Source organism: Vombatus ursinus, unplaced genomic scaffold (assembly GCF_900497805.2).
Source record: "Vombatus ursinus unplaced genomic scaffold, bare-nosed wombat genome assembly UNPS02014818.1, whole genome shotgun sequence".
NCBI classification, from domain to species: domain Eukaryota; kingdom Metazoa; phylum Chordata; class Mammalia; order Diprotodontia; family Vombatidae; genus Vombatus; species Vombatus ursinus.
The window spans coordinates 57,151,562-57,177,045 of record NW_020954596.1 but is presented as its reverse complement, the minus strand read 5'-3'; the positions used below and the strand labels follow the sequence as shown (position 1 = coordinate 57,177,045).

Below are 25,484 nucleotides of genomic sequence, written 5' to 3'. Positions count from 1 at the left end.
ATGTTAAATATTGTTTTGGGGCATATTACAAATATAAACTTAATTTTAAAAAATTTGAATTAATTTTTCTGATTTGTTAACGATTAAATTTTTATTCGGGCATGAATTCTTGTCAACTTTTTCAAGACAAGGATGTTGCTTTCTGCTTTTTACCTACTTAAAGATTTGATTGCCCACACATATTCTCTTTCTTATATAGGTTTAATGACCTTTAATTTCTGTAGTTCAAATCGTAAGCTTGTGTCATAATACAAATACAATGATGTAATAAGGATGTAATAATAATAAGAGACTTTGGACTTGTAGCTTTTCAGAGAATACTTCTAAGCATAAAGCTTTGATACTATCTATATATTGAATTTTTTTAGATTATCCCAGATAAAAATTCATTGATAATTTTAACATACTTGTATAAATGTGTAAAAGAGATAGAAACAAAGGTGCCGTTAGAGAAACAGAGAGAGAGAGAGAGATCTGAGAGCTATCACTGGAGTCAAAAACAATTGGGTTTTCAAGTCCCACCTCTGCCTTTATGATTCTGGGAATCACTTAACCTCTTAATGCCCTAGTCAACTCACTAAAACTTTAAATTCCAAAAAAAAAAAAAAAGCTAACCCTCATCCTTAGGGGGACTTTCTTACCAGGAGTTACTTTATTGAAATTGCAGGTCTACCTGTGCCCTCCACCCTTGATTTTTTTTTTTAAGTACACACACACACACACACACACACAGAGTCCATATAATAGATATGTTATTCCTATTGGATAACTAGATAACTTACATGATAAACTTAAATTTTATTGTGAAATCAGACATTATGTTCCAGAGCTTATAGTAGAGAATCATTGATTGTTAGTGCTCGAAGCATCTCACATAGTCCAGCTCTCTCATTTTATAGATCTAGAAACTCAGGACCCTTTGGGTAAAGTGATTTTTACCAAGGTCATACAATTAGTCACTGTCATAGTTGGAGCTGTACCCTAGACTGCCGATGCTATTTTTAAATACATCACGTTGCCAGCATGAAATTTCAGCTTTGAAAGTTGTCATGTATCATGTCACAATAACGTATGCTGTAGTCATTCTCTCTTTTAACTTGGCACAAATGAAATAGAAAGTTTGCCTTGATTAAAATGATACAGATTTAAAGTTTTAGCTAATATTTTTATTATGTATGCAAATACTTGTAAAGGGTAGTAAGGTAAAACTCAAATATTTCTGTTCTGCTTTTCTTTATAGTTCACCAGAGAAGAAGCATCTTTCCCCAACAGAGCCTCCGTCACAGTCTCTTCATGTTGTTCAGTCATTGGGCAGGTCCTTTTAGCATCATGTTTACTCCCTTGGACAGATACAGTGATAGGAACATGCAGATTAATAGACATCAGTACTGTGCATTAAAGGTATTTACCTACAACTTTATTTTTCTCATAGCATTTTGCTTGGTATTCAAGCCTCTCCATGATTGCACTACAGCTTACCTTAGCAACCTTTTCTTTTACTTCCCTCTTACATGTACACTGCACTCCAACCTAATTTTTGCTCTTATCCAAACATTTTCCTACTTTAACTTTGTTCACAATGTTCCTGTCACCTGGAATGACCACTCCTTCCACTTTACCCCATAGCTTTCCCTGTTGAATTTGTACCCATTCATCATAACAGCATAGTACAAAGGCATCTCCTTTGTGAAACCACCTCCTGTTCCACCTCCTGTTTCCTGAGAGAAAGTATGATATATAGGATTAAATTAAGATTTCTATGTGAGCCTTTCACATTGTTCGTTTCCTATTTCTGAAATGTTTTCCAAAAAAAATTTTTTTTTGCCTGTGCTACCCCTATTCCCATCTTTGTGTTGAAGTCTGTTGTATAAATATTAAAAGTTTTTATTTTTAATACATTTGGGATATTTTTAGATTTTATAAACTTGTCTGTCTGATTTGGTGCCATGTCATTTACTTTTTCTGTATAATAGAATGCCTTATTGTACAAATATTATTATATCTCTGTTTTTTTAAGATTTGGGATTAGTAAGCATTAAAACTAATTGAATTTACTCAGTCAACATCTCTCAGCAGCATTATTTATTAGAATGTGTATTTTTAATTTTATTTTTGAAGGCTATGTCTGCTGTTCTCTGTTGTGGCCCTGTTGCAGATAATGTAGGACTCTCTTCAGATGGCTACTTATACAAATGGCTGGATAATATTTTAGATTCTCTGGACAAAAAGGTAATAGCACAAATGTGTGTCTTTCTTAACACTTCATATTATGTACCTTTTAAGGAATTTAGGATTCTAGAGTGAATCGATTAACCTAAGCCTTATTTACTAAATTGTTAAAAATGAAATTTTAATTAAAACATACAGAAAGAGAATACTATGTAAAATTAGTCCAGAAGTGCCTTAGATTCTAGTTCTTAAAACAGTATTTATTAATTGGTGACATGTCATCTTCCCCTTCATTATAAAAATGGGCTTAATAATTCTTATGTTTTATCAGCCTGATAATCATGTACATTGGATAAGTGAAATACCATTGTAGAGTACATTTGATCTCCTATAATAAAAATGTTTTCCATATTTACTTGTATATTGAATTCCCTGCCCCCCACTTCCTCTCAGCTGCCCCTTTCCCTTCCATTCCTGCAACCTTCACACTACCTTTTACTTATTGTCTCCAGTTTTGAGGAAATTTGTAGTGTTGCCTTCCAAACATATTACCTCTGATTGCTGCAATAAAGAGATGTCTTGAGGGGCAGCTAGGTGGCGCAGTGGATAGAGCACAGGCCTTGAAGTCAGGAGGACCTGAGTTCAGATGTGACCTCAGACAAAACATTTGACACTTACTAGCTGTGTGACCCTGGACAAGTCACTTAACCCCAATTGCCTAAAACAAAACAAAAAAAGAGTTGTTTTGAAGTATTTTTATACAAAGTGCTATAGAGGTAAATGACAGCTTAATGTAATAATTACTTCCATTTTTTCTTCATTTGATCTTACCTCCGTCAGAGAGGCTTTCAGAGAGGAAAGTTTTACAACTGGGATATTTTTTTTAACCTTGTGAACCACAAGCCCAGATTTATTCAAGTAACTTTTCACCCTCTGATGTCCTCTTGTAGGGGTTACATATATGCTTAATTGGCAACAGGGTGGGAGGAATTATACAATTACTTATACAATCAATACATGTCTCATGTTATTTTAGTGAAAACATTTCTACAAATTAAATTTTCTCCATTTTTGCATTATTGCCTGTTGCTTTTTTATTTGTTTTTTAGGTTCATCAGTTGGGCTGTGAGGCAGTTACACTATTATTGGAGCTCAACCCTGACCAGAGCAATCTGATGTATTGGGCTGTGGATCGATGTTACACGGGTTCCAAGAGGGTAGCAGCTGGCTGCTTTAAAGCTATAGCTAATGTGTTCCAAAACAGGTCTTTTATCATTTTATTTAGACATTATTTTACTTTTAAATAAGCTATTTTCACTTTTCTTCAGAAATACTGTATATTAATAGTAGAGTATTCCTTTCTGCTTTACAATATTAAATTCTGCCCCAAACAACATGTTCTTAGTGTTTTTCTGTTAAATCTCTTTTAATATTAGAAAATATACAGGTGCAGAAAGCATACCTGATACTGACTCTGACTTTGGGAATATTTTAAAACATGTACTAGATAATTAATGCCTCTTGTGAAAACAGCCAAACATTATTTTACTGAATATGTAAAATTTACCCCCAGGGACTACCAGTGTGACACAGTGACTCTCCTAAACCTGATATTATTTAAAGCAGCTGATTCTTCAAGGAGTATCTATGAAGTTGCTATGCAGTTATTACAGGTCTGTAAACAATTTTTAATTAAGCCCATGCTTTATTCGTAGTGGGTCAAAGTGATTTATTTTACTTCTTGTGACATACGTCATTGGTATTCATTATATTTTTAGTTATATGATAGCAAGAGTTATGCTTTAGTCATCAATAATAGTGGATGAAGTATAGTATAAAGCATTGAAATTCAAAAATATGTGACTAATTCAGTTGACTGTATAGAATTCACATTTCTAATTTAAAATGTGTATACCTGAAGTCATTTTTTAAAATTATGAGTTCTATAAAATCCATTTGCTTCTAAAATCTTATTTAATATTAGATTAGATTATCCTAAATTACCTCGAGTAGCACAGTACTTTTGAGTGAAGAGAAAAGTGTTTTTATGGTAAATTTTTATAAATTATCTTTCTCGAATGAATAAGCAATACTTTCATGAAACTAAAGTTTTGCTTTATGCAGGAGCATTTTCATTTATTCCACAACAGTTTTTGGCAATATAGGATGAGGTGGCAAGCTCTTAACTGATATACTAGTTTGGAGAACATCATTTATTTCCAAATAACGTGCAATAGAAGGGATGTTCAAAGAAACATAATTTTTATACTATGTTCTTTTTGCTAAAATTGAAAATAGCCGTTCTTGTCAATTTCAAGTTTCTTTTAGAGTTTGACTTCTGCATGTCAATATTAAAATTAGTACTAAGGGAGAAGCTGGGTGGTACAGTGGATAGAATGCTAGGCCTGGAGTCAGGAAGATCTGTGTTCAAATCTAGCCCCAGACACTTACTAGCTTTGTGACCCCAGGCAAATTACTTAAGCTCTTTCCCTCAGTTTCCTCATCTGTAAAGTGTGGGTAATAATAGCACCTACCTCTCACAGCTGTTGTGAGGATCAGATGAGATAATAATTTGTGAAGTGCTTAATGCGGTGCTTGGCACCCAGTAAGTGCTGTTACAAAAGTTAACTAGTATTAGGAGGAGAAGTAGGAGTAGTTGAAAAAATTGTGGTAGCAGGTAGTAGTAGTAGTAGTAGTAGTAGTAATAGTAGTAGTAGTAGTAGTAGTTGTTTAATTTTTTTATCTGTGACTATTATCTAGGATAATTTTTTTTAAATTAATCTTATTTATATTCAAGAGCAGTTATATATTCAAACTTCTGCATATATTTTAAGCCTAGGTGCTACACTGTATTGTTGATTAGCATTTAACACAAAATTTCATATAAAAAGCCACAGGAATTGTTTCCTCCATATATTTTCTAAAGTAGTAATATTAAAAAAAAACACTTAGATATTTTATTGTACATTCTATAATCAAGAGTGTTCTTGCAAGATAATTTTGTAATCAGATATTAATTTTAACTAAAATTAAAGCTTTAGCTTTAATTGTTATAATTCTATTCCTGTAGATTCTAGAACCGAAGATGTTTCGCTACGCTCACAAATTGGAGGTTCATAGAATTGATGGAGTACTCAGTCAGCTATCTCCTCTGCCACACCTGTATTCTGTTTCATATTATCAATTGTCAGAGGAATTAGCAAGGACTTATCCTGAACTAACCCTTGCTATCTTTTCAGGTATGAAAATTTAACTGGTTAAGGACATATTTACTCATTTTGAATGGCTGCCTTAAACAAATTTTCAGACTATATTAGATTCCAGATGGAATTTAAGTAAAGAAACACAAGTCTAGTATCTGTCATTGCAGAGACAGTGCACCCTAATGATTGACATCTTATAAGGATTCCTGTCACTAAATCTTTCTTTAAAGGCTTTAAACCTTGTCCCTGTCCCCCCAATAAACACTTTCTTTCCTGCCCTACTGATATTTTCGTGACATATGCAACTTTGTATTGAAAGAGTTTATTGTACTGCTTGTTCTTATTGTATGTGCATGTCTCTGTATTTTCTACTTAAAACGTTTTGACAGAAAGCAAAACAGACCAACCCACAGATCACAGACTCGTAGAATTGGTAGAGACCTTAGAGATCATACACACAAATATTCCGTCCAGAATATCCATTTGCTTATCTTTTAGGTTCTATCTGGAACGTACCCTTAATCCCCTAGCCACCGATGTGAATTGATTATTAGCTGTCATATCTGCCAAGTGGTGGGTTGGTGCTGATTGCTTCAAGGGAGTATTTCTCCTCTAGAATTTCATCATAGTTGTTGCCTTAATTTATTTTGGCAGCAAACTAGAGTTTATATAGGAGAGTTATTAGGAGAAGAGACTGGGAAGGTAGGTTGTAGCCTCATTGCAGAGGGACTTCAATACCAGGCTGACAAGTTTGGACTATTTTCATTATCCATTCCTTCTTCCTTTCTCTGCCTCCTAACTTCCTTCTTCAGTCCTTCATTTCCTTACATTTCCTCCCTCCCTCTCTGTCTTTCCTCCTCTCATTTTCTCCCTCTTCCCTCCTCCCGCGCTTCTCTTTACCTCTCTTTCCCTTCTCCCTGTCTTTCTCTTCTTCCCACCCCCACTTGTTCCATACCCTTCCTTCTCCTCCCTGTCTACCCTTTTTCCTCCTTTATCTTCCTCCTCTATCCCTTCAGGGCATTTTACCCTGCCTCTCCAGTTCTACTCTCTCTGTTGTCCTCTTCTCTTTTCTCCCCACCACTCACCTCCTTTCTCCCTCCCCTCTTCTCCTTCCTCTTATCTCCCTATCCCACCCCTACCCCTACCCCTACCCCCACCCCCACCCAGTCTCATTCCTTCCTCCTTCTTTTAATCCCCAAACACCGAAGGCAATCTGAAAAACATATACGTTATTCCTTGACTGCCCATTAACTACTTACATCTTTACCAAATGGTCTCTTAAGGTTTTCCATTAAAGTCCTTTGAGTATCCTAACTAAATCACTAAAATACTATCATTAAATTTTTATGATGCCAGTTACTTTTGTAGACACAGAGTTAGTTGCATAGTATCCATAACTAACTAGCATCCTGGGAGGAATTTACACCAGCCTTTTTTCTGCTGAATGTGAAAATTAAGCCTCGAGAAGAAGTTTAAATAAAAATCAGAATATCTAGCCTGCAAAGTAACTCACTTGTTGGAAGTCATATGCTTATATTTAACTGTTTTAAATTTGAAGACATTTAATAGTTAAGTAGTTTAAACTATCATTTTACTTCAGGATCTTATTTTTTCTTCCCTTTAAGAAAAGGTCTTATATTCATAGAGTACTTTACAATTGAATGGAACTTCTGTATAGCCTCCAAGCAACTGTAAGAATTTTCTTTTTATTGTATCCCTGACAAATAATTTTTTAACCTTTGCCTTAATAGCTTCTGTGACAGGAAGCATGAGGACTTTTATTTTCCATTCTGCAATTAAGTTTCCTTTTTAAGCACTGAAAAATATCTCAGGTATAAAGAAAGGCTACGGCTTTATTTTTAGCTGTTAATTTTTTCCTTCTTATATCATTTAGCTTAAATGAATGGAAAGGTGAAATGATCATTTTAAATACCTATAATTTTGCAAATGAAAATAGGTTCAATTTCTTTTGGAATGAACTGTTAAAATTTATTTACAGAGATAAGTCAGAGAATTCAAACGGCTCATCCAGCTGGGAGACAAATAATGTTGCACTATTTGTTACCATGGATGAACAATATAGAGTTGGTGGATTTGAAACCTTTGCCAACAGTAAGGCGGCATGATGAAGATGAAGATGAAGTTTTAAAAGACCGAGAACTCATGGTGAATAGTAGACGTTGGCTACGAGGAGAAGGTTGGGGGTCACCACAGGCTACAGCAATGGTTTTGAACAATCTGATGTACATGACAGCAAAGGTAACCTGGATCTTTGTTAATTCCTATAAAGAATATTAAAAGTTGATTTGAAGGAGTTAATGTGGTTTGGAATAAGTAATGTGCTAAATAAATTTGTAAGACAACTAAAATGTGAAATTATAAATGCTTTCTTCAAGAAATTTCTCATTTGTTTGAAATGATGCTTTTTCTAGCTGCTACGGCCCTGAGTGATAACTGTAATTTATATTTAAATTGTAACAAAAGAAATGAGTATTCATTCGATTTGTCAAAGAAATTGAACATAATATTGTATCTGCATTGATGAGCTTTAGATGGTGATGTTTCATGGTCAAAGCCTTTTAAATTAATTCAATAGAAAATTGTTTCATGTATTTTTGTTTTACATTTTTAATCTTTTTAATGAATATATCTTAATTTTGTTTCATAGTATGGTGACGAGTTGGCATGGTCAGAGATTGAGAATGTTTGGACCACACTGGCAGACAGCTGGCCAAAGAATTTGAAAATAATTTTGCACTTTTTGATCAGCATTTGTGGAGTGAATAGTGAACCTAGCCTCTTGCCTTATGTATGTATTCAATTTAACAGTGATATTCTGAACACCCATTCCATGCATGAGCAGTGTAACTACAGCACAGAAAAGAAGCTGTCAGGTTTAGGAGAACCAGGATAGCCATGGTCTGAGATCCTATTGGTTGCATGCCCTTCACCCATCTCCCTCCTGAGACAGACCATTTCATTTTGGGTCGGCTCCAACTTTTAGGATGTTTTTCTGTACATTGAGCTGAAGTCTGCTGCTCTTTTGCTTCTATCCGTTCCTCCAACTTTTGGAGCTAGAAGGGACTTTAACTATCATTGTATTTAACCCTCTCATTTGACAGATGGCGGTCACAAAGTGAGTAGCGAGTAAAAGTGATATTTTAACCCACATACATGGATTCTAAAGCTAGTGCCTTTTCCATGCTGCTCCCCAGGGCTCTTTCTTGTTGCTGGTCCTCTGCTCATTTTTCAATCTTCAAAAACCTTTTCCTTCTCACTGGTCAAATGGGAAGTATAACCTACAGTCACTATTTTTGTTCTATTTTCTCTGCCCTCTTCCCTTACTTGTAACATACTTCTGTGATGCTATGTAAGGGAATACCCTGAGTTTATGTGTGTTACCAATTGTTCGTAGTAATAATTGATGACATTGATATAGCACTTTGTACTGCATTGGACCCTCCCAACAACTGTGTATGAGTAACAAGTTGTTACCTCATGAGGTAACTGTATGAGGTACAAGTATTATCCCTATTTTATAGGGATAGAAAATGAGGCTAAAAGAGATTAATTTGCCCATATCACACAGTGAGTATCAGAAGAAAAATTTGAGCCCTTTTTGGAATACCTCATTGCCTTGAAATTAATTTCAGTAGTGACTTTTCTCTTCTAAATGATAGCCCATCAGACTCTTGAAGACAGCTGTACTGTTTATGCAAAATATCACTATTTCCTCTAATTAATTTATATATGGCATAATTGCAAATCCCTTTATCATTTCAGTTACTCTCCCCCTGAGCTCTTTTTTTGATTAAGTTGCTCTTCATAAGTGTGGCACTCAAGATTAAGACCAGAATTCCCAATGCAATCTGCTCAGAACCATCATCTTGATCATTCTGGGCACTGTACTTCTACAAAAACAGCCTAAGAGGCCATTCCCTTTTTTTTCTCCTGCCATTGGTGACTTATTACAATCTCTTGTGCCCTTTTTTTTTGGTGGGGGGGAGGCATTTGGGGTTAAGTGACTTGCCCAGGGTCACACAACAAGTAACTGTAAAGTGTCTGGTCTGAGACCAGATTTGAACTTAGGTCCTCCTGACTCTAGGACCGATACTCTATCTACTGCACCACCTAGCTGCCCCTGTTGTGCTCTGTTCTTGACTGTAAATTTAAGAGGTGAATAAAGAGGTCGAAGAGTAACCAAATATCAGGAAGGCTTGAAGAGTCAATAATCACAGCTAAAGAGGGAGCAGGAATCCAGGTGATCATTTGAAATTTCTATCAGAGGTCCACATAGGCAGGAGGAATCCCAGCACACAAAGTGAACCTGATCCCAAGGTCATTTGCTGTCAGTGATGCCTTTTATATTTGCCGCCCAGGCAGGAGCTTGTGTCAGGAAGGAAGGAAACATGCATTTATTAAGGTTGAGGTGTAAGGGCAGGAATATGGAAATAGTTAATAGTCGTATCAGGGGAAGCTTTCTGTAGCAATGGAATTTGAGATGCACCATAATGGTTTGGTGAGATTTAGATGAGTAGAGAAGAGGAGAGACAGAGTTCTGGGGTTGGGGAAAAGATAGAAGCAAAGGCCTAAAGAGTGAGCGTAGCATGTGCACAGACTGATAAGCAGAGTAATCTTAATAGAATAGAAAGTCTGTTGTGGAAAAGTGAGAGAGCAGTTTTGTTTAGATAAAATGGGGAAAGGATTTAGAGTCTTGAGCAATAGAGCGCTCTATGTGGACTTTATGGGCAGCAGGGCAGTGAGTCTAAGTTCCCAGGGGAATGATATAATAAAAGGAGTGTTTTAGGAATTGCTCTCATCATGTATGATATGTATTGGTCAGAGGAAACTGTTTCATTAATTGAGATTTGAAGTAGTAAGGCCTCGACTAGAATAGTGTCTTCAACAGGAATGGAAAGGAACAGATAAAATGACAAAGGATGATTTGGCCATAAAATACTGTTTACCCCTATTCCTGATGTATTTACAAGATAATTCCATCAACTTTTCAAGAAATTTTAAAGAAAAATTACTATATACTACACGAATAATTCTTAGAATTTGAAAGAGAAGTCACTCTACCAGACTCCTTTTCTGAGACAAACATAACCCTAATACCTAAATCTGGGAAGTATAAAGCAAAGAAAGACAAATATAGACCAAAATGTATTAATGAATATTGATTTTAAAATTTTGCTACAGAATCCTGGCAAATCATTCATTATGATCAAAATCGATTTATATCAGGGAGACAAGGATGGGTCAATACTAGGAAAACAATCAATATAATCATTTCAAAGACAAAATCATCCAAAGCTTACATGATTAGCAATAGATGTAGGGAAAAGATTTTGACAAGGTAGAATACTCATTTATGCTAAAAAACCCTATGAAACATAAGCGTAGAGGTGTCTTTTTTTTTTTTTTAAATATGACAAAAAGTTTCTAAACAGCATTATGGGCAATAGGGATACACTAGAACAGGGATTCTTAACCTGGGGTCCATGAACTTTAAAAAACATATATTTTTGATAACTGTTTAAGTATTATAATTAGTTTCTTTTGTAATCATATGTATTTTATTGTACATATTTAAAAACTTTTTTCTTGGAAGAGACCAAAGGCTTCACCATAATGCCAGATGGCCCCTGACACACCCACACCAAAAAAAATATGATAAGGACTCCTGAACTAGATACTTTCTCAGTAAATACATGAGTAAAGCAAGGATACAACTCTTTTTGCTGCTATTATCTTATATAGTTCTGGAAATGTTAGTTGTATCAATAAGACAAGAGAGAGTAATTAAAGGCACAAAGATAGTCAAAGACGTGACAAAACTGTTTGCTAATAACATGATGGTTTACTTAGAAATTACTTGGGAATTAGCAGTGACAGAATGAATATAGGAGGTGAGTTTTCAAAAATGACTATTCAGTCTCAAGTGAGAGTAACTTAGTTTGCCATAAATGATAAGTTTTGGAAGAAAATATTTCATCTTCAACCTAACATTTCATCATATTAATTTTGGGGGTAATGGTGGAAATTCTGGTTGGAAATAAATGGTACAGACCAGGTAAGAAACAAGAGCTCTGGTTATAGATCTGAAAGTGACAATCAGGGGAATTGTTTTGTTTTGTTTTTCCCACATTCCTTTTTAATACCTTCATAAATTGATTTTGGGGATAGAAAATGTAAAGGATGAAACCCCAACATCTTTAGCCCCTTAAAAATGTTCATCAATAGCAAATCACAAATAAATTTTTGACAGTGAAAAATACAGGGGGAAATGCAATTGGGAATGGAGGGACAAATAGTTTTTGTGACAAAGGCCTAATAACTATAGTTTCATCAACTAAGTATCATGGTTTTATATACAAGAGGAGATGGAAGGAAAGGAATATTTTAGTGCAAATACATCTCCCTTATGACTTTATGGCTATTACTGCTACTGAGCAAATGTGCTAAATTTTGAATCATGCTGTATTTTAAAATCATCTGTCGCTTAAATCATCATTGTAAGTGATAAGTATTAATATTTCATTGTTTTCTGAAAATTTTTTTCACTGACAGGTGAAGAAGGTTATTGTATATTTAGGCAGAGATAAAACAATGCAGCTCTTAGAAGAATTGGTGAGTGAACTTCAGCTTACAGATCCAGTCAGCTCAGGAATCACTCACATGGATAATCCACCATATTACCGCATTACTTCCAGTTATAAAATACCATCTGTCACCTCAGGTAAGAACTTATTTAATACTTTTATTACTCTGGCAATAGATATTTGATCTTTGATCCATTTATTCAGTACTAGTCTCTCTCCTGAGCTTAAGCCATACATTTCCAACTCCCTATTAGATATTTCAAACTGGCTGTTTCATAGGCTTCTTGAACTCAGCACATTCAAAGCTGAACTTACTATTTTTCCTCCAGCACATAGTCATCTTCCTAACTTCTCTCTTTCTGTTAAAAATGCCACATTTCCAGTCAACCAGGTTTACAGCCTAAATGTAATCTTTATTGCCTCACTCTCCGTTATCCCACTTAGTCAGTTGAGATATCTTGTCCTTTTTACATCTACTTCACATCTTGCATCCTTCCCTTCTCTCACTCTCCTCATATATTTATCATCCTAGTTTAGTTCCTTATCACTTTTCACCAGGATTCTTGAATAGATTACCATTTGGACTCTTGCCTCAAGTCTTTCCTGTCTAATTCACTCTTCACTAGGCAGCCAGAGTGAATTTCCTAAAGTATAAGTCATACCAAACTCCAGTGGCTCTCTATTTTCTCTACAATTAAATATAAAAATCCTTCTGTTTAGCTATTAAAGCCCTTCATAGCCTGATGCCAGCCTACATTTCTAGCCTTATTATACATTACTCTCCTTCCCATTCTCTGCATTCCAGATAGACTGATCTTGTTCACAGAGGAATTTCTTTCTTCTGTTTTTGTGTCTCTACCGGCTTTCTCTTTGCCTGAAATGCTCTCCCACCTCACTTCTGCCTCGCAGAATCAGTCCCTGTTTTCTTCAAAACTCAGTACAAGCATCACCTTCTACATGAAGCTTTTCCTAATCCTTATAGTTGGTAGTGCCCTTCACCAAAAATTAACTTGTATTTATTTTTATGTACCTGCTTAGATTTGTGTTATCCTCCCGATAGAATGTCAGGTTCTTGAGGGCAAGGATTTTCGTTTTTTAATTTGAACCCTACTTCCTAGCACGTAGGAGGTGCTGAATAAATGTTTGGTAATTGACTAGTAATGAGCTTTTCTGAATTTAGCCAAGCGAGTTCTCCAAAAAACTGTCATGTACTCCATCATGGACCATGCTAAAATCCTGTATAGGTTGGTAAGACCTTATTGTTGGATTCTACTGCCCCAAATTTCAGGAACCCAGACTCATCTCCATACCCTCTTGTGGTATCAGAGTAGTATCTTTCAAAAGGAAATCCATATTAATGGTAATTAACAGACTACCATTGAGAGACAGCACTAGCATGAGAGTAAGAAGACCTAGTAATCCCTCCTTCTACTTATGACCTATTTTACCTCAGACAAGTCATTCAACCTTCCTTGGCCTCAGTTGCCTCATCTTTAAAATGGGGGTGTTATTCTAAATTTTCTTTGAGGATTTCTTTCAGCTCTAGATCTGTGAATTAACGTGACTATATTTTGTATGAGTAATGAATATGATAACATATGAAGATTCTTAAGTTTATGGAAAAATTAGAATATTCACATGCCTAATACAAACTAGGATGTAGATTTATTCATATATCCCAAATAATTGTTTTAGAATGCTAAATTTAAAAAAAAATTCATAGTTAGTAGCTAAGCATTAAAATCAAGCAAACAAACATTTATTTGTTAAGCATCTGTGTAGGGCCAGACACTTTGCTAAGTGCTGGGGATATAAAGACAGAAAGGAAAGGGTCCCTTCCCTTCAAAAAATTTAGTCCCTACCTTAGAGGTATATACAAAACCTATAAAGTGCGTACAAGGAGACCTTGAAAGAGAAGCCCTACCAACTGATGGAATCAGGGAAACACCTGATGCAGAATCAGCCATTTGGTCAAAGTCTTGATGAAACCAAATAGTCTAAAGGGCAGTTGGGAGAAGGGAGTATATTCCAGTCTCAGGGGAAAAGTCAGCATAGAAGTGCAGTAATAGAAAAGGTCACGTCCTATGTGAGAAGTAGCAAGCAAGTAGTTGGCCAGTATAGCTGGACCATGGAGTGTGTGGATGGGAGAAGGCAGAATGGGTAGGCTAGGGCCAGGTTGTAAAAAGCTTTAAGTGCCACACAGAGGAGTTTTTATTTGATCTCGGACGATAATAGAGAGCCATGGCATAGTCAGACCTGACTTTAGAAAAAATCATTTTAGTGGCTATTTTGAGGGTGGATAGAAATGGAGGGAAACTTGAAGCAAGGAGACTAATTATAAGTCTATTACAGTAGTCCAGACAAGACATCATGAGGGCTTGAACTAGGATAGTTAACTGTATAAATGGAGAGAATGGATGTTTGGAAGAGATTTTGTGGAACTGGAAATGTCATCTGATAGGATATATAGGATAAGAGTGTAAGGAGTTGAGGATGACAAGTAAGATTTCATACCTTGGTGACTAGAAGTAATAGGGGTGGGGAATGATAATGAGTTCTATTTTGGACATACTAACTTTGAGGTGCCTCTAAGATACCCAATTTCAAATCTATAATAAGCAGTTTGAGGTGTTTAAGTGGAGCGCAGGAGAGAATCTAGGGTTGGATATGTGAATCTAGGAATCATCTGTATAAAGGTGGTAATTGAACCAGTGGGAAGTATTGAAGTCACCAAATTAGAGTATAGTGAGGAAAAAAAAAAAAGAAGGCCCTGCATAGTCTTGGAATTCAAGTGGGTGTGGCATGGATGATAATCCAGCAAAAGAAAGTGAGGTTTGGTGTGACACAGAGAAGGAGAGAGCCAAGAGAGATCAGTGTTATAAAGCACTACATGCGTTATAGCATGCACAGGAACACATATATTTGCATACACAGAACCAAACACTATATTATGTTTGAGTTAAATGAACATACCATTTACTAGCCTCAGGGATAAATTGAGAATAAAAACCCATCTAGGCTATTTACAGATCAGTTTTCTGTTTGATTTTTTCCAGATAAAACTGTTCAACAGCCAAATAAAATTTATGCCCACATTCTCAGCTAGGTCATGGAGTAATATTTATGTATTATTCACTAATTATATAACATTATGTAATCTTCACTTTTTAGATTATATACACTCTTATAATATGTAGATACTAGTACTTTTCATTCTGATTTATAGGAACCACTTCCAGTAGCAATACAATGGTACCTCCTACAGATGGCAGCCTCGACAATAAGCACGTGAAAGACAACACTGAGGAGAGGTATGTATTCTATGCTAATACTTGTGGTTCTAATTATTAAATTAATTAGTCCTTTCAGGATAATTGGTGTTGAATGATGCATTACAATCTATATTCTTTCATTCAGAATTCTTAAGATAAATGTGTTAATATAGTGGAAATTTTTCTGTTTGTTAAGTTTGTAAAATATATTTTAAAATAACTTAAAATATTATCTATCAAAAAATTCTGTCATATTTTGTTTTGCTTTTAAATTTAACCTTCCACGCCTTTGCACAACAGATATCTTTATATCTGCATTCTACTTGATAATTATTTTTAAGATAAGAATCTTTAGTTAACTTTTGGCATAAAAGCCTTAGTTTTTTAGTTTTCAGGAGAAAACTAAGAAAATGTAGTTAGTTTCTGTTATTATTCTGCAATATGTATTTTTATGCATAGAAAATGAACATTAAAATAGGCGTACTGTTTTACTGTGATTTGTGCCAAATCACTAACGGAGATACTTTTTTCTGTAGCTATGTTCATCTAGACATCTACAGTGGACTGAACAGCAATTTAAATCGACAACATCACAGACTAGAATCTCGTTACAGTAGCAGCTCAGGAGGGTCATATGAAGAAGAGAAAAGTAATGCTTTCAAGTCATTTTCTCTTTAATTATCAAATATTATAAGTAAAAATAGAAAATTATGTTTATTTAAAGTGTTAAAAGTGTATTTCTATAACATTAAGTCTATAATTCTATTAACATATATAGAATATTCTTAGTAAATACATTTTCAACAAATTGTCAATTACAATAGAAGTGTCCTAACTTAATCGGTGACATCTTCATTTTAGGGGAAAAAAATGTTGCTGTGTTATTAAGTAGATTAAAAATTGAGACCCATTTTATTGACTATAGAAAAGTCAATATTTGAGACTAAAGAAAAGTCAAAATAATAAAGCTATTGATTTCTCCAAGGTATAATTAATTATTGCAAACTTATAGTACATTCTAAAAAATTTTGTAAGAAATTATGTTCATTTATCAGTTGTTGTTATGTAATATAATGAATGAACTCTCCTCTCTACTCTCCTTGCTTGTGAGAAGGAATTCTATGAAAATCTCACCCCATCCTTCCCTGAGGAACTTAGGCACGTGTTTACTGGTTCTTATAAGTTTTAGGGTGAAATTAGAGGAGATTCCATCCTTTGCTGTAAGAATAGTATTGTGTGAAGAAAGAAGTTAACTGATTTAGAATTATTGAACTTTAGAGCTTGAAGACATCGTGGATTTCCAGTCCCCCTTCATTTTACAGATAAAATGAAGTAATTTGTCCAAGTTACAGAAAATTTAATCACTGTTGGAATTAAAACTGTGTGACCTAATGCCTTATCAAGTTCCTTTGACGTTGTACCACATTACCCCAATGTGATTTTTATGCCTCTGATTCTACAAAATTATGAAGTGGAAAAGTACAGATAAGCGTCACTTATAAAGCATACAAGTCTTTTCATTCTTATTTGAGAGTGTGAAATTTTAATCATTTCAATTAATGTATAAATTCTAGACATTTAACAACATAAAATATACAATTTTTTGAATCACTTATTTGGGAATTTTAAAATGTAGAAAAATATATTTTCTTATTCTAATAAAAACATGAATTCTTTTCTTTTTGCAAGTATGAACTGAATGACAAATTGAAACTACCATAATCCTAAAATTAGAATATTACAATGTTTAGAACTAGAAGGGGATGGGGCAGCTAGGTGGAGCAGTGGATAGAGCACCGGCCCTGAAGTCAGAAGGACCTGACAAATCTGGCCTCAGACCAAACACTTGACACTTACTAGCTGTGTGACCCTGGGCAAGTCACTTAACCCCAATTGCCTAAAAAAAAAAGAACAAAAAAACTAGAAGGGGACTTAGAATTGGCTAAGACAACTTTTTACGTAAGAGAAACTGGGGCCAGTGACTTGACCTCTTGGAGTCAGTTCCTTATATTACCTGTCTTTCCTTTTCTCCTGTCTTCCTGCTTGATCTTTCATTCCAAACAAAAATAATAACTTGTTTAAATAGTAAGTGCTTAACAGTTATTGATAGATGCCCTCTTTCATTACGAACTATCTGGTTTTCTATTTTCCTTATGCAGTGGCATAGCCAGGATTACATAAATTGTTTTCCTCATTTTTCAGTGAGTTTTTTCCACCGTACTTCCTACCTCTGTGCACTAGGATAAGATTCAGTATAATGCAACAGCTACCTAAGATCATTATTGAAGTCCGAAAGGACCGTGTTATAAGGCTGCTTTACCTGTAAAGAGGGCTTCTGCTCCCCAAATTTGTTAAGTTCCAATGTAATGATAGTTTCATCTCTTCACAGAGAACTCCCAGATACATACATGCTCTCTCCCTCTCTTGTTCTTGCATTCTCTCTCTCTCTCTCTCTCTCTCTCTCTCTCTCTCTCTCTCTCTTTCTCTCCCTCCCTCCCCCTTTTTCTCTCTCATTTCCTTCCTGAGCTCCAGTCACACATCACCAATTGCTTGTTAGATATTTTTAACTGGATCTGCCATAACCATCTTAGATTCAACATGCCCCAAAGAGAACTTATATTTCCCTCCAAAAACACCTCTCTTCTTAAATTCTCTGTTTCTGTTGTGGACACCACCATCCTTCCCATCACCCAGGTTCCTAACTTTACTGTCATGCTCTCGACTCATTATTCTAGCTCCCTACATATTTAGTCAGTTGCCAAGTGTTTACTAATTCTACATTCACAGTGCTTTTACATTTCCCCCCTTCTCTCCACTCACGTGGCTACCACCATGATTCTTGCCTTCATCACCTGTCATTTATACTATTGCTATAGATTCCAAATTCATCTCATTCCTTCAAGTGTCTTTACCCAAAAATTATATTCTTAAAGTACAGGTCTGCCTCCTCCTCAGTAAACTCCAATAACTTAACCTAATTGCCTCTAGGATCCAGTACAATTCCTGTTTCACTTTTAAAACCCTTTACGACCTGACTTCAACCTACCTGTCCAGGTTTATTAGAGTTCTACCTTTCTTCCCCTCTATGCTCCATCCATACCAAACTTCTTGCTTACACACACGTCTTGTGTCCATGCCTTTGTTTCTTCATGCCTTGAATTCACCGTTTGATCATCCTACATCTCAGAATCCCTGGCTTCTGAGAGCTCAGGTCAAGAGCATCCTCCGTGGGAGATTTCCTCATCCCTTCAGCTGCTAGTGTCTCACTTCTGACTCTGTGTCTGAGTTGTTGTTTCCCAGGTAGAACATGAACTTCTTGAGAACAGGAACTGTTTAATTTATGTCTGTTTAATTCCCAGCACCAGGGGTAGGGCTTGCAACCTAAGAGGTGCTTAATAAATGCTTTTCCATTGAATATTTTGGTACAAAAAGTGAACCTAATATAATAAATCTGTGTTAATAGTAGTAAAAAGAAAAGTGAATTTGGACACAGAGGATCTAGGTCTGAATCTCAGCTCTGATACCTAATTCTCTGTGGCCATGAATAGGTCGCTTTCTCTGGTTCAGAGTTTCCTTATCTGTAAAATGGATAAGATTAACTAGTTGACCTTTAAGATTCATGAACTTTTGAGGCAGCTAGGTGGTATAGTGGATAGAGTGCCGGCCCTGGAGTCAGGAGGACCTGAGTTCCAATCCGGCCTCGGACATTTGACGCTTAGTAGCTGTGTAATCCTGGGCAAGTCACTTAACCCCATTGCCTAGTGGAAAAGGGGGGAAAAAAAGAGATCTGTGAACTTTTTCTTCTCAAATTAGCATTTTTGATTATGTATTTATGCCTAACTTTTTCTGGCAAAAGTGTCTTTAATTTTGTGAGGGGCTCTTTTCTATTTCTTTTGAGTAATGTGTAGCTAATGTGTAGCTGATATAAAACAAATGATGTGTAAAAGGAAAATAATTTTATTTTGATAGGTGATTCAATGCCACTTTACTCTAATTGGCGACTGAAAGTGATGGAACATAATCAAGGAGAGCCCCTGCCTTTTCCTCCTGCTGGAGGGTGTTGGTCACCATTGGTAGATTATTTGCCTGAAACTTCATCACCTGGATTATCTCTTCACAGGTAAAATTTAGAGTGTAATTCTTTATGAACTTTAAAAACTTTCAATTTTCTAAAGATGCAAAATGGACCAAACATAAAGGATCCTAAACATAGAATTCTGAGTGTAATCAACTAATATGCATCATTAAATCAATGAGTAAATATTTATTAAGCTCCTACCAAGTGCCAGGCAGTATGCTAAGCACTGGGGATAGAGGCAAAAGACAGTCCCTGCCTTCAGGGAGTTTACAGTCTAATGGGGGAGACACGATGCAAACAAACATTCAGAATAAGCTATATACAGGATAAATAGGAAATAATATACAGGATAAATAGGAAATAATTAACAGAGGAAAGATGATAGAATTAATAGGGTTTGGGTAAGGCATTCAGGTAAAAAATGGGATTTTAATTGGGATTTAAAGGAAGCCAGGGATGTCAGTAGTCAACAGTGGAGGAGGAGAGCTTCCAAGGCATAGGGGAAAAGTCAGAAAAAAATACCTCAAGCCAAGACATGGAGTGTCTTGTTTGTGGAACAGTCAGGAGACCAGGGTCACTCTGTCGAAGAGTACCTATTGGGGAGTAAGGTATAAGGAGACTCGGGGGCGGGAGGGGGTTGGGAAGCTAGGTGGCGCAGTGGATAGAGCACTGGCCCTGGAGTCAGGAGGACCTGAGTTCAAATCCAACCTCAGACACATAATATTTCCTAGCTGTGTGAGTGTGGGCAAGTCACTTAACCCCCAGTTGCCTCACAAAAAAAAGAAGAAGAAGAAGACTGGAAAGGTAGTAAGTAGGGGCTAGGGCTATGAATCCCGAGCAGAGCATTTTGTATTTGATCTTGGAGACAGTAGGGAGCCACTGGAATTTATTGCATGGTAGAGTGATGGGATAGGACCTGTGCCTTAGGAAAATCGCTTTGGTTGCTGAATGGAGTATGGATTGAAGTGGGGAGAGACTTGAGGCAAGCAGTTTTTAAACTTTTTAAAATTATTTAAACTTTATGGTAACAATTTACTACATCTAAAAAATAACTGCTTTTATAAGGGCACTATTATTTTGACTCTGAATTTGTTACTGCATTTAGCAGAATTTTGGTGTAGCTATTATATCAGAATATTTTAGCAAATGATAGAATTTGGGAGCTTAGTGATATAATTGCTTGTATTGTTTTGTGACTTTTGCTTTTCTTTTTATTAATAATTTGCATTTATTTTGTGAGTGAGGTTATTGAAATGTTTTACATACCTTCACAAAACTCATGGAGTTATTGGGTTTGCTCTGTAAAGTATTAATTGTATCCATTGCCTTTCTTAGGTGTAACGTAGCAGTGATCCTTTTGACTGACCTGATCATTGATCATAGTGTGAAGGTGGAATGGGGAAGCTATATACACCTTCTTCTGCATGCAATTTTTATAGGTAACACAACATTTCTTAGCTTATGTTTCTCAACAGTAAAATGACAGATACGTGGGTACATATGTATGTATGTGTATATGTATACAAGTATAATTACACAATACATAGACGTGCATGCACAGCATATACAACAAATATTAACTGGTTTAAGTTTTTAAATTTTGTACAAAATTATACTCTAATGCATTTATCTTGTTTTTCTCCATTTTCATGTTTTCCATTCTCTTTTTACTTGAAAATGTTGTTAGAAGAAATTGTATTCTTGGAGGCAAGGCTTCTTTTTAGAAAACTTTCTTTCTTAAAAGTTTTAGAATAACTTAAAGACCATCTGATCCCAAATGGCCACTATTTCATGAGGCATACAGTTTTACAATTTTATGAAATAAATATAATTTAAAATATTTATATTCTCTCCCTCAGTTCTGTTTTTTAAATCTTCAGATTTTTTTGAAGAATATATTGTCACAAATTTTCCAGAAATAGTAGTTGACATATATTCTTTCATTATTGCCTACCAAGTATTTTTATAACCTACTTTTTTAAAGGAAGGTAGCCCTTTTTTTTCTTTCCCAGCTTCTTTTTTCGAAAGTTCTAATGTTCTCAAGGGGAAAAGAGCACATCCAGTACCATCCTCCACTCTTATTTTCCCAAAGAATCCCTCTAGAACTTTCAGTGAGTCTCAGTCTAAACTCTTAGTGACTTAGGGGAAACACTGATACTCTGTGGACAGAAGGTAGTAGTTGGTTTCCCAGTCCAAGTTACTGTGTCTCTGAATAAGCTATTGAAGATGCTGATTGCATTAATGAAATCTATTTCCCTGAAAACATGGTACAGATACATTTAATACTTATGAAACCAGATAAGCCTCCTTGTTTATGCATAAAAACATAGAATAAACTTAAAACATGTGACCCTTTTTCTTTTTTTCTACAAACTTGCAAAATCAATAAATAGTAATATTTTAATATATAAAGATCACAAAGTATTATATATGAAACTATAAACTTCTGTCACATAGTTGGGTTTTTCCAGTGTATATTAAATTTAACATGATAGTTACAAAGCTGTCTTGGTTCTCAGTATCTCCTATGTATTTTTTAATGTTTCAGTGATGCTTTTTTCTTTTTTGCATCACTGTCACTACCTTCCACTTCCTTTTGACTAATATCTCCCATAGAAGCCCTCCCTTATAACAAATACATTAGTCAAGGAAAGCAAATGCACACATTGACCATATCTTAAAAGATATGCCTCATTCTGTACTTTAAACTCATGGAGTTTTAACTTTAATCTCTGCTATGAGACAAGTGCAATGTTTTCATCATCAATTTTCTTAACTATTAGCCATGGCATTGATCAGAGCTCTGGAGCCTTTCAGAGTTTCCCTTTACATTATTTTAGTCTTTATATAGACTGTTCTCCTATTTCTGTTTCTTAATTCTGTATTAGTTCATACAAGACTTCCCAGGTTTCTTTGAATCCACTCTGATCCTATTTCTTCACGATATTTTTAACATTCATTCTATTCCACTTGTACTTTAATAGTCTTGCTCATCTGAGAAATAAGTTTTCATTAGCTTTTCCTAATCCATTAATTAAATATTGCTTATAAAAGCTTTAAAACCAAGACTTTATATCTTTTTAAAAAAAATTCATCTTATCAGATTCAAACTTATTTCTAACTCTCGCTGTCATCCAGTGCTAGCTCTCACTTCCAGCTTTTTGTTCTCTGTGAGCTGATAAACATGTTACTTATGCCTTTTCACAGTCATTGATTAAAAATGCAAAATAGCCCAAACCCAAGTACCCTAGAACACTTCACTGGGGACCTACTTCTGACTTGGCATCAAACCATTACTGACTTCCTTTCAGACCAAATCATTTAGCTGAGAAAGTTCTGTGGCTTGTGGAGTAGCAGAAATAGTAAGAGACAGAATTGGGACTGAAATCCACATCTTCTGACTTTAAGTTCTTTCCACTCCACCATCTCTCACTGATTACAGGGCTGTTCTTCATCTTCCTACAAGAGATACATTATGCTTAACAAAGAATTTTTGAAAGTTACTTAAATTCTGTTAAAAAGTACAAGTATTTTTTTGTACCTGTTTGTATACATTGAAGGAAACAGACCAGGAAATAATGTGTTAGACTTTTAACTGCTAGTTAGAGGTGGCATTACAAACAAAACACTAATAAAACATTGAAAAATAATAGGTTGAAAGAATTGTGATTTGTGTTTTTAATGCTTTTAAAGGTTTATTTTGTAGAGGTTTCAAGTAACGAGTTTAGTAGTGAAGGTAATTGATATAATTATGTATGTAATTAGTGGTTTTCTTTTCTTGGTTGATTATTATGTCTGCTTTCTTTTCTAGGGTTTGACCACTGCCACCCTGAGGTATATGAGCATTGCAAACGCCTGCTTTTGCATTTATTGATAGTAATGGGGTCCACCAGTAATGTCCGAACTGTTGCTTCGGTCCTTCTCAGGAATAAGGAGTTTAATGAGTCCAGGGTGCTTACTGTCAGACAGTCTGCACATTTAGACTATACTTTCACAGGTAATTGAAGTTTTACTTACTTCAAAACGTGGCGGGCATGGTCTGTGGTGATTTCGCTTTTTTGTTTTCTCATGATCCTCACCCTCCTTCCCCTCACTTCCTTTCAGAATTTAAAAGTTCAGGAAAATCCCATGAGTTTGGAATTTTGGAGTAGGGAAAGCAAACTTGACACTGAAAAATTGGAATCATCAAATACTTTTAAAGAAAATTAGTTTTGTTATAATTAAGTGCCATTTTTCGCCTGGACCTAGGATTCCACTGATGTAACTAACTCCAAATGAGGAACTTCCTCTACCAGTGCAAAAGCGCAATTTATCTGAAACTCAGAATCTCAGAATCTGGGACACTGAGAGGATAAGTGACTTGTCCAGTGCCACATTGCCGGATGTGTCACAGCCAAATCTATTTAAAACAAGTCTGGCTGACCATCTATCCTTTGCACTACATTGCCCCGATTAAGCACCACAGTATTTAATATTTTACTTTACCATTATATATAATATATGTAAAATAGTAAGAAATAAGTATTAAGAAGCAAAAGGAAGTGACAGTTACACCTTATAATAACTCATCATTGCACAACATCATAAAGATAAAAGAACTAATAACTTCCTTAACCTTTAGATTAAATTTACACTGAAGGGATACCTCATTTTTGAACCTTTGATTTGAAGTTTTTACTGAACTGGGTGGCTTTTATTTTTTGTGTTGGACTTTTAAAATTGCCTTATTCTTTTAAGCTTTTTATTAATTAAGAATTATTCTGACTTACAAATTCTGAACTAATAGGGCCTGATATAATGAAACTTTAACATAAAATTTATTTCATCCCTAGTTTTTATTTACAAAATTTTATTTCTATGATGTCTAGTGAATTCATAATATGACTTTATTATCTTTTACCATTCATTAGGACTCTCAAAATGATACAACAAAAATCCTAAAAATGACCCAGAACTTTGTAATTAAAACTTTCTAGAGTTCCTCTCATACCAAATACATTGTTAATGTTCACTGATGCTTTTAAATTTATTGAGAAATTTGATATTTTGATTGATTCTCTTTAAAAAACCTTAGTAGATTTAAATGGAGACATATTTTAATTTATATTAAAAGTTTTATTGCAAAAATGTAATAAATCCTTTTGTCCCCAGAGGTATAGAATAAATCTGTCCTCAGACACTAAACGATTGTTAAGCTACAGACCTGTTGTTTATTTGGGGGTTTTGTTGTTGTTGTTGTTGTTTCCCAAGTGGGGTCAGGGATTTAATGCATCTAGCAGCAGTATTACAGATTAGAAGTGTTTTTCAAGAATTGATCAGGTCTGTCCCATGTCTCTGGGCAGAACTACTCTGTGAAAAAAAAAATATGAATGATATTAAATATTAATTTAATAATGTTACACTTATTTTATTCCAAAAACATGGTAGATCCTTTCGGCCTCTATGACATAGAAGAAACCTCAGTGCCCCCAGGTACCCTAAGTCTGTGAGTTACAGACCCATTTCTGATCTGCGTTGGTTGGGGGATTTTCTACTCCAGAAGTTCTTATGAAATCATAGCTTTGCAACACAAAATATTTTAATTGTTTTAATTACTATGGATTTATTTTAGATAAAATAAAAGTAGCACAACATATAATTATAATAAAATTATTTTATCTTTGAATTTGGTAAACTTCCGAGAATTCTGGGGAGTTGACCATGTCAACATTCCCCAGGAGGTGGCAGTAACACCCTGTTGTTCAGCGTTTCATTCTGGATGGAGACCGTGTTATTCAGAACTCAGTTTAATTTAGCAAATGTGGTGCAAATATAACCTCCAGCATGTGCCCAGACAGATCGACCTTTGAGTATGTTCCAGTTGTCCCAACAGAAACTAACAGCTTGAATTTTTCAAGCATGAGAAGAGAGTCTTCTCTGTTGTTCCTGATGACGATTTTCTTCCAACAGGCGTTAACGACTTTATGCCCGATTACCAGCCCTCCCCCATGACAGACTCAGGGCTTAGCTCCAGTTCTACCTCTTCTAGTGTCAGCCTAGGAAATAACAGCTCGGCCATCTCGCACCTGCACACCGCTCTTCTGAATGAGGCAGACGTTTCAGTAGAGCAGGATGAAAAAGTAAAAGCACTCATGGAGTTCATCACCTCGAGGTAATG

The 25,484-nt window shown here is 35.3% G+C and overlaps 1 protein-coding gene across 11 annotated transcripts in view; it reads left to right on the top strand.

Moving 5' to 3' along the window:
• FRYL (FRY like transcription coactivator) overlaps positions 1 to 25,484 on the top strand; it is a 290,501-nt gene that overhangs the window by 207,320 nt on the left and 57,697 nt on the right. For all 11 annotated transcript variants that reach the window (XM_027835975.1, XM_027835982.1, XM_027835981.1 and 8 more), the window contains 14 exons: positions 1,241 to 1,401; positions 2,119 to 2,229; positions 3,279 to 3,433; positions 3,743 to 3,842; positions 5,240 to 5,408; positions 7,372 to 7,631; positions 8,041 to 8,181; positions 11,946 to 12,114; positions 15,204 to 15,288; positions 15,786 to 15,898; positions 19,219 to 19,369; positions 20,663 to 20,766; positions 23,139 to 23,324; positions 25,277 to 25,478. In XM_027835975.1, the coding sequence (XP_027691776.1) occupies positions 1,241 to 1,401; positions 2,119 to 2,229; positions 3,279 to 3,433; positions 3,743 to 3,842; positions 5,240 to 5,408; positions 7,372 to 7,631; positions 8,041 to 8,181; positions 11,946 to 12,114; positions 15,204 to 15,288; positions 15,786 to 15,898; positions 19,219 to 19,369; positions 20,663 to 20,766; positions 23,139 to 23,324; positions 25,277 to 25,478 (2,107 nt within the window). The remainder of the gene's footprint in view (positions 1 to 1,240; positions 1,402 to 2,118; positions 2,230 to 3,278; positions 3,434 to 3,742; positions 3,843 to 5,239; positions 5,409 to 7,371; positions 7,632 to 8,040; positions 8,182 to 11,945; positions 12,115 to 15,203; positions 15,289 to 15,785; positions 15,899 to 19,218; positions 19,370 to 20,662; positions 20,767 to 23,138; positions 23,325 to 25,276; positions 25,479 to 25,484) is intronic.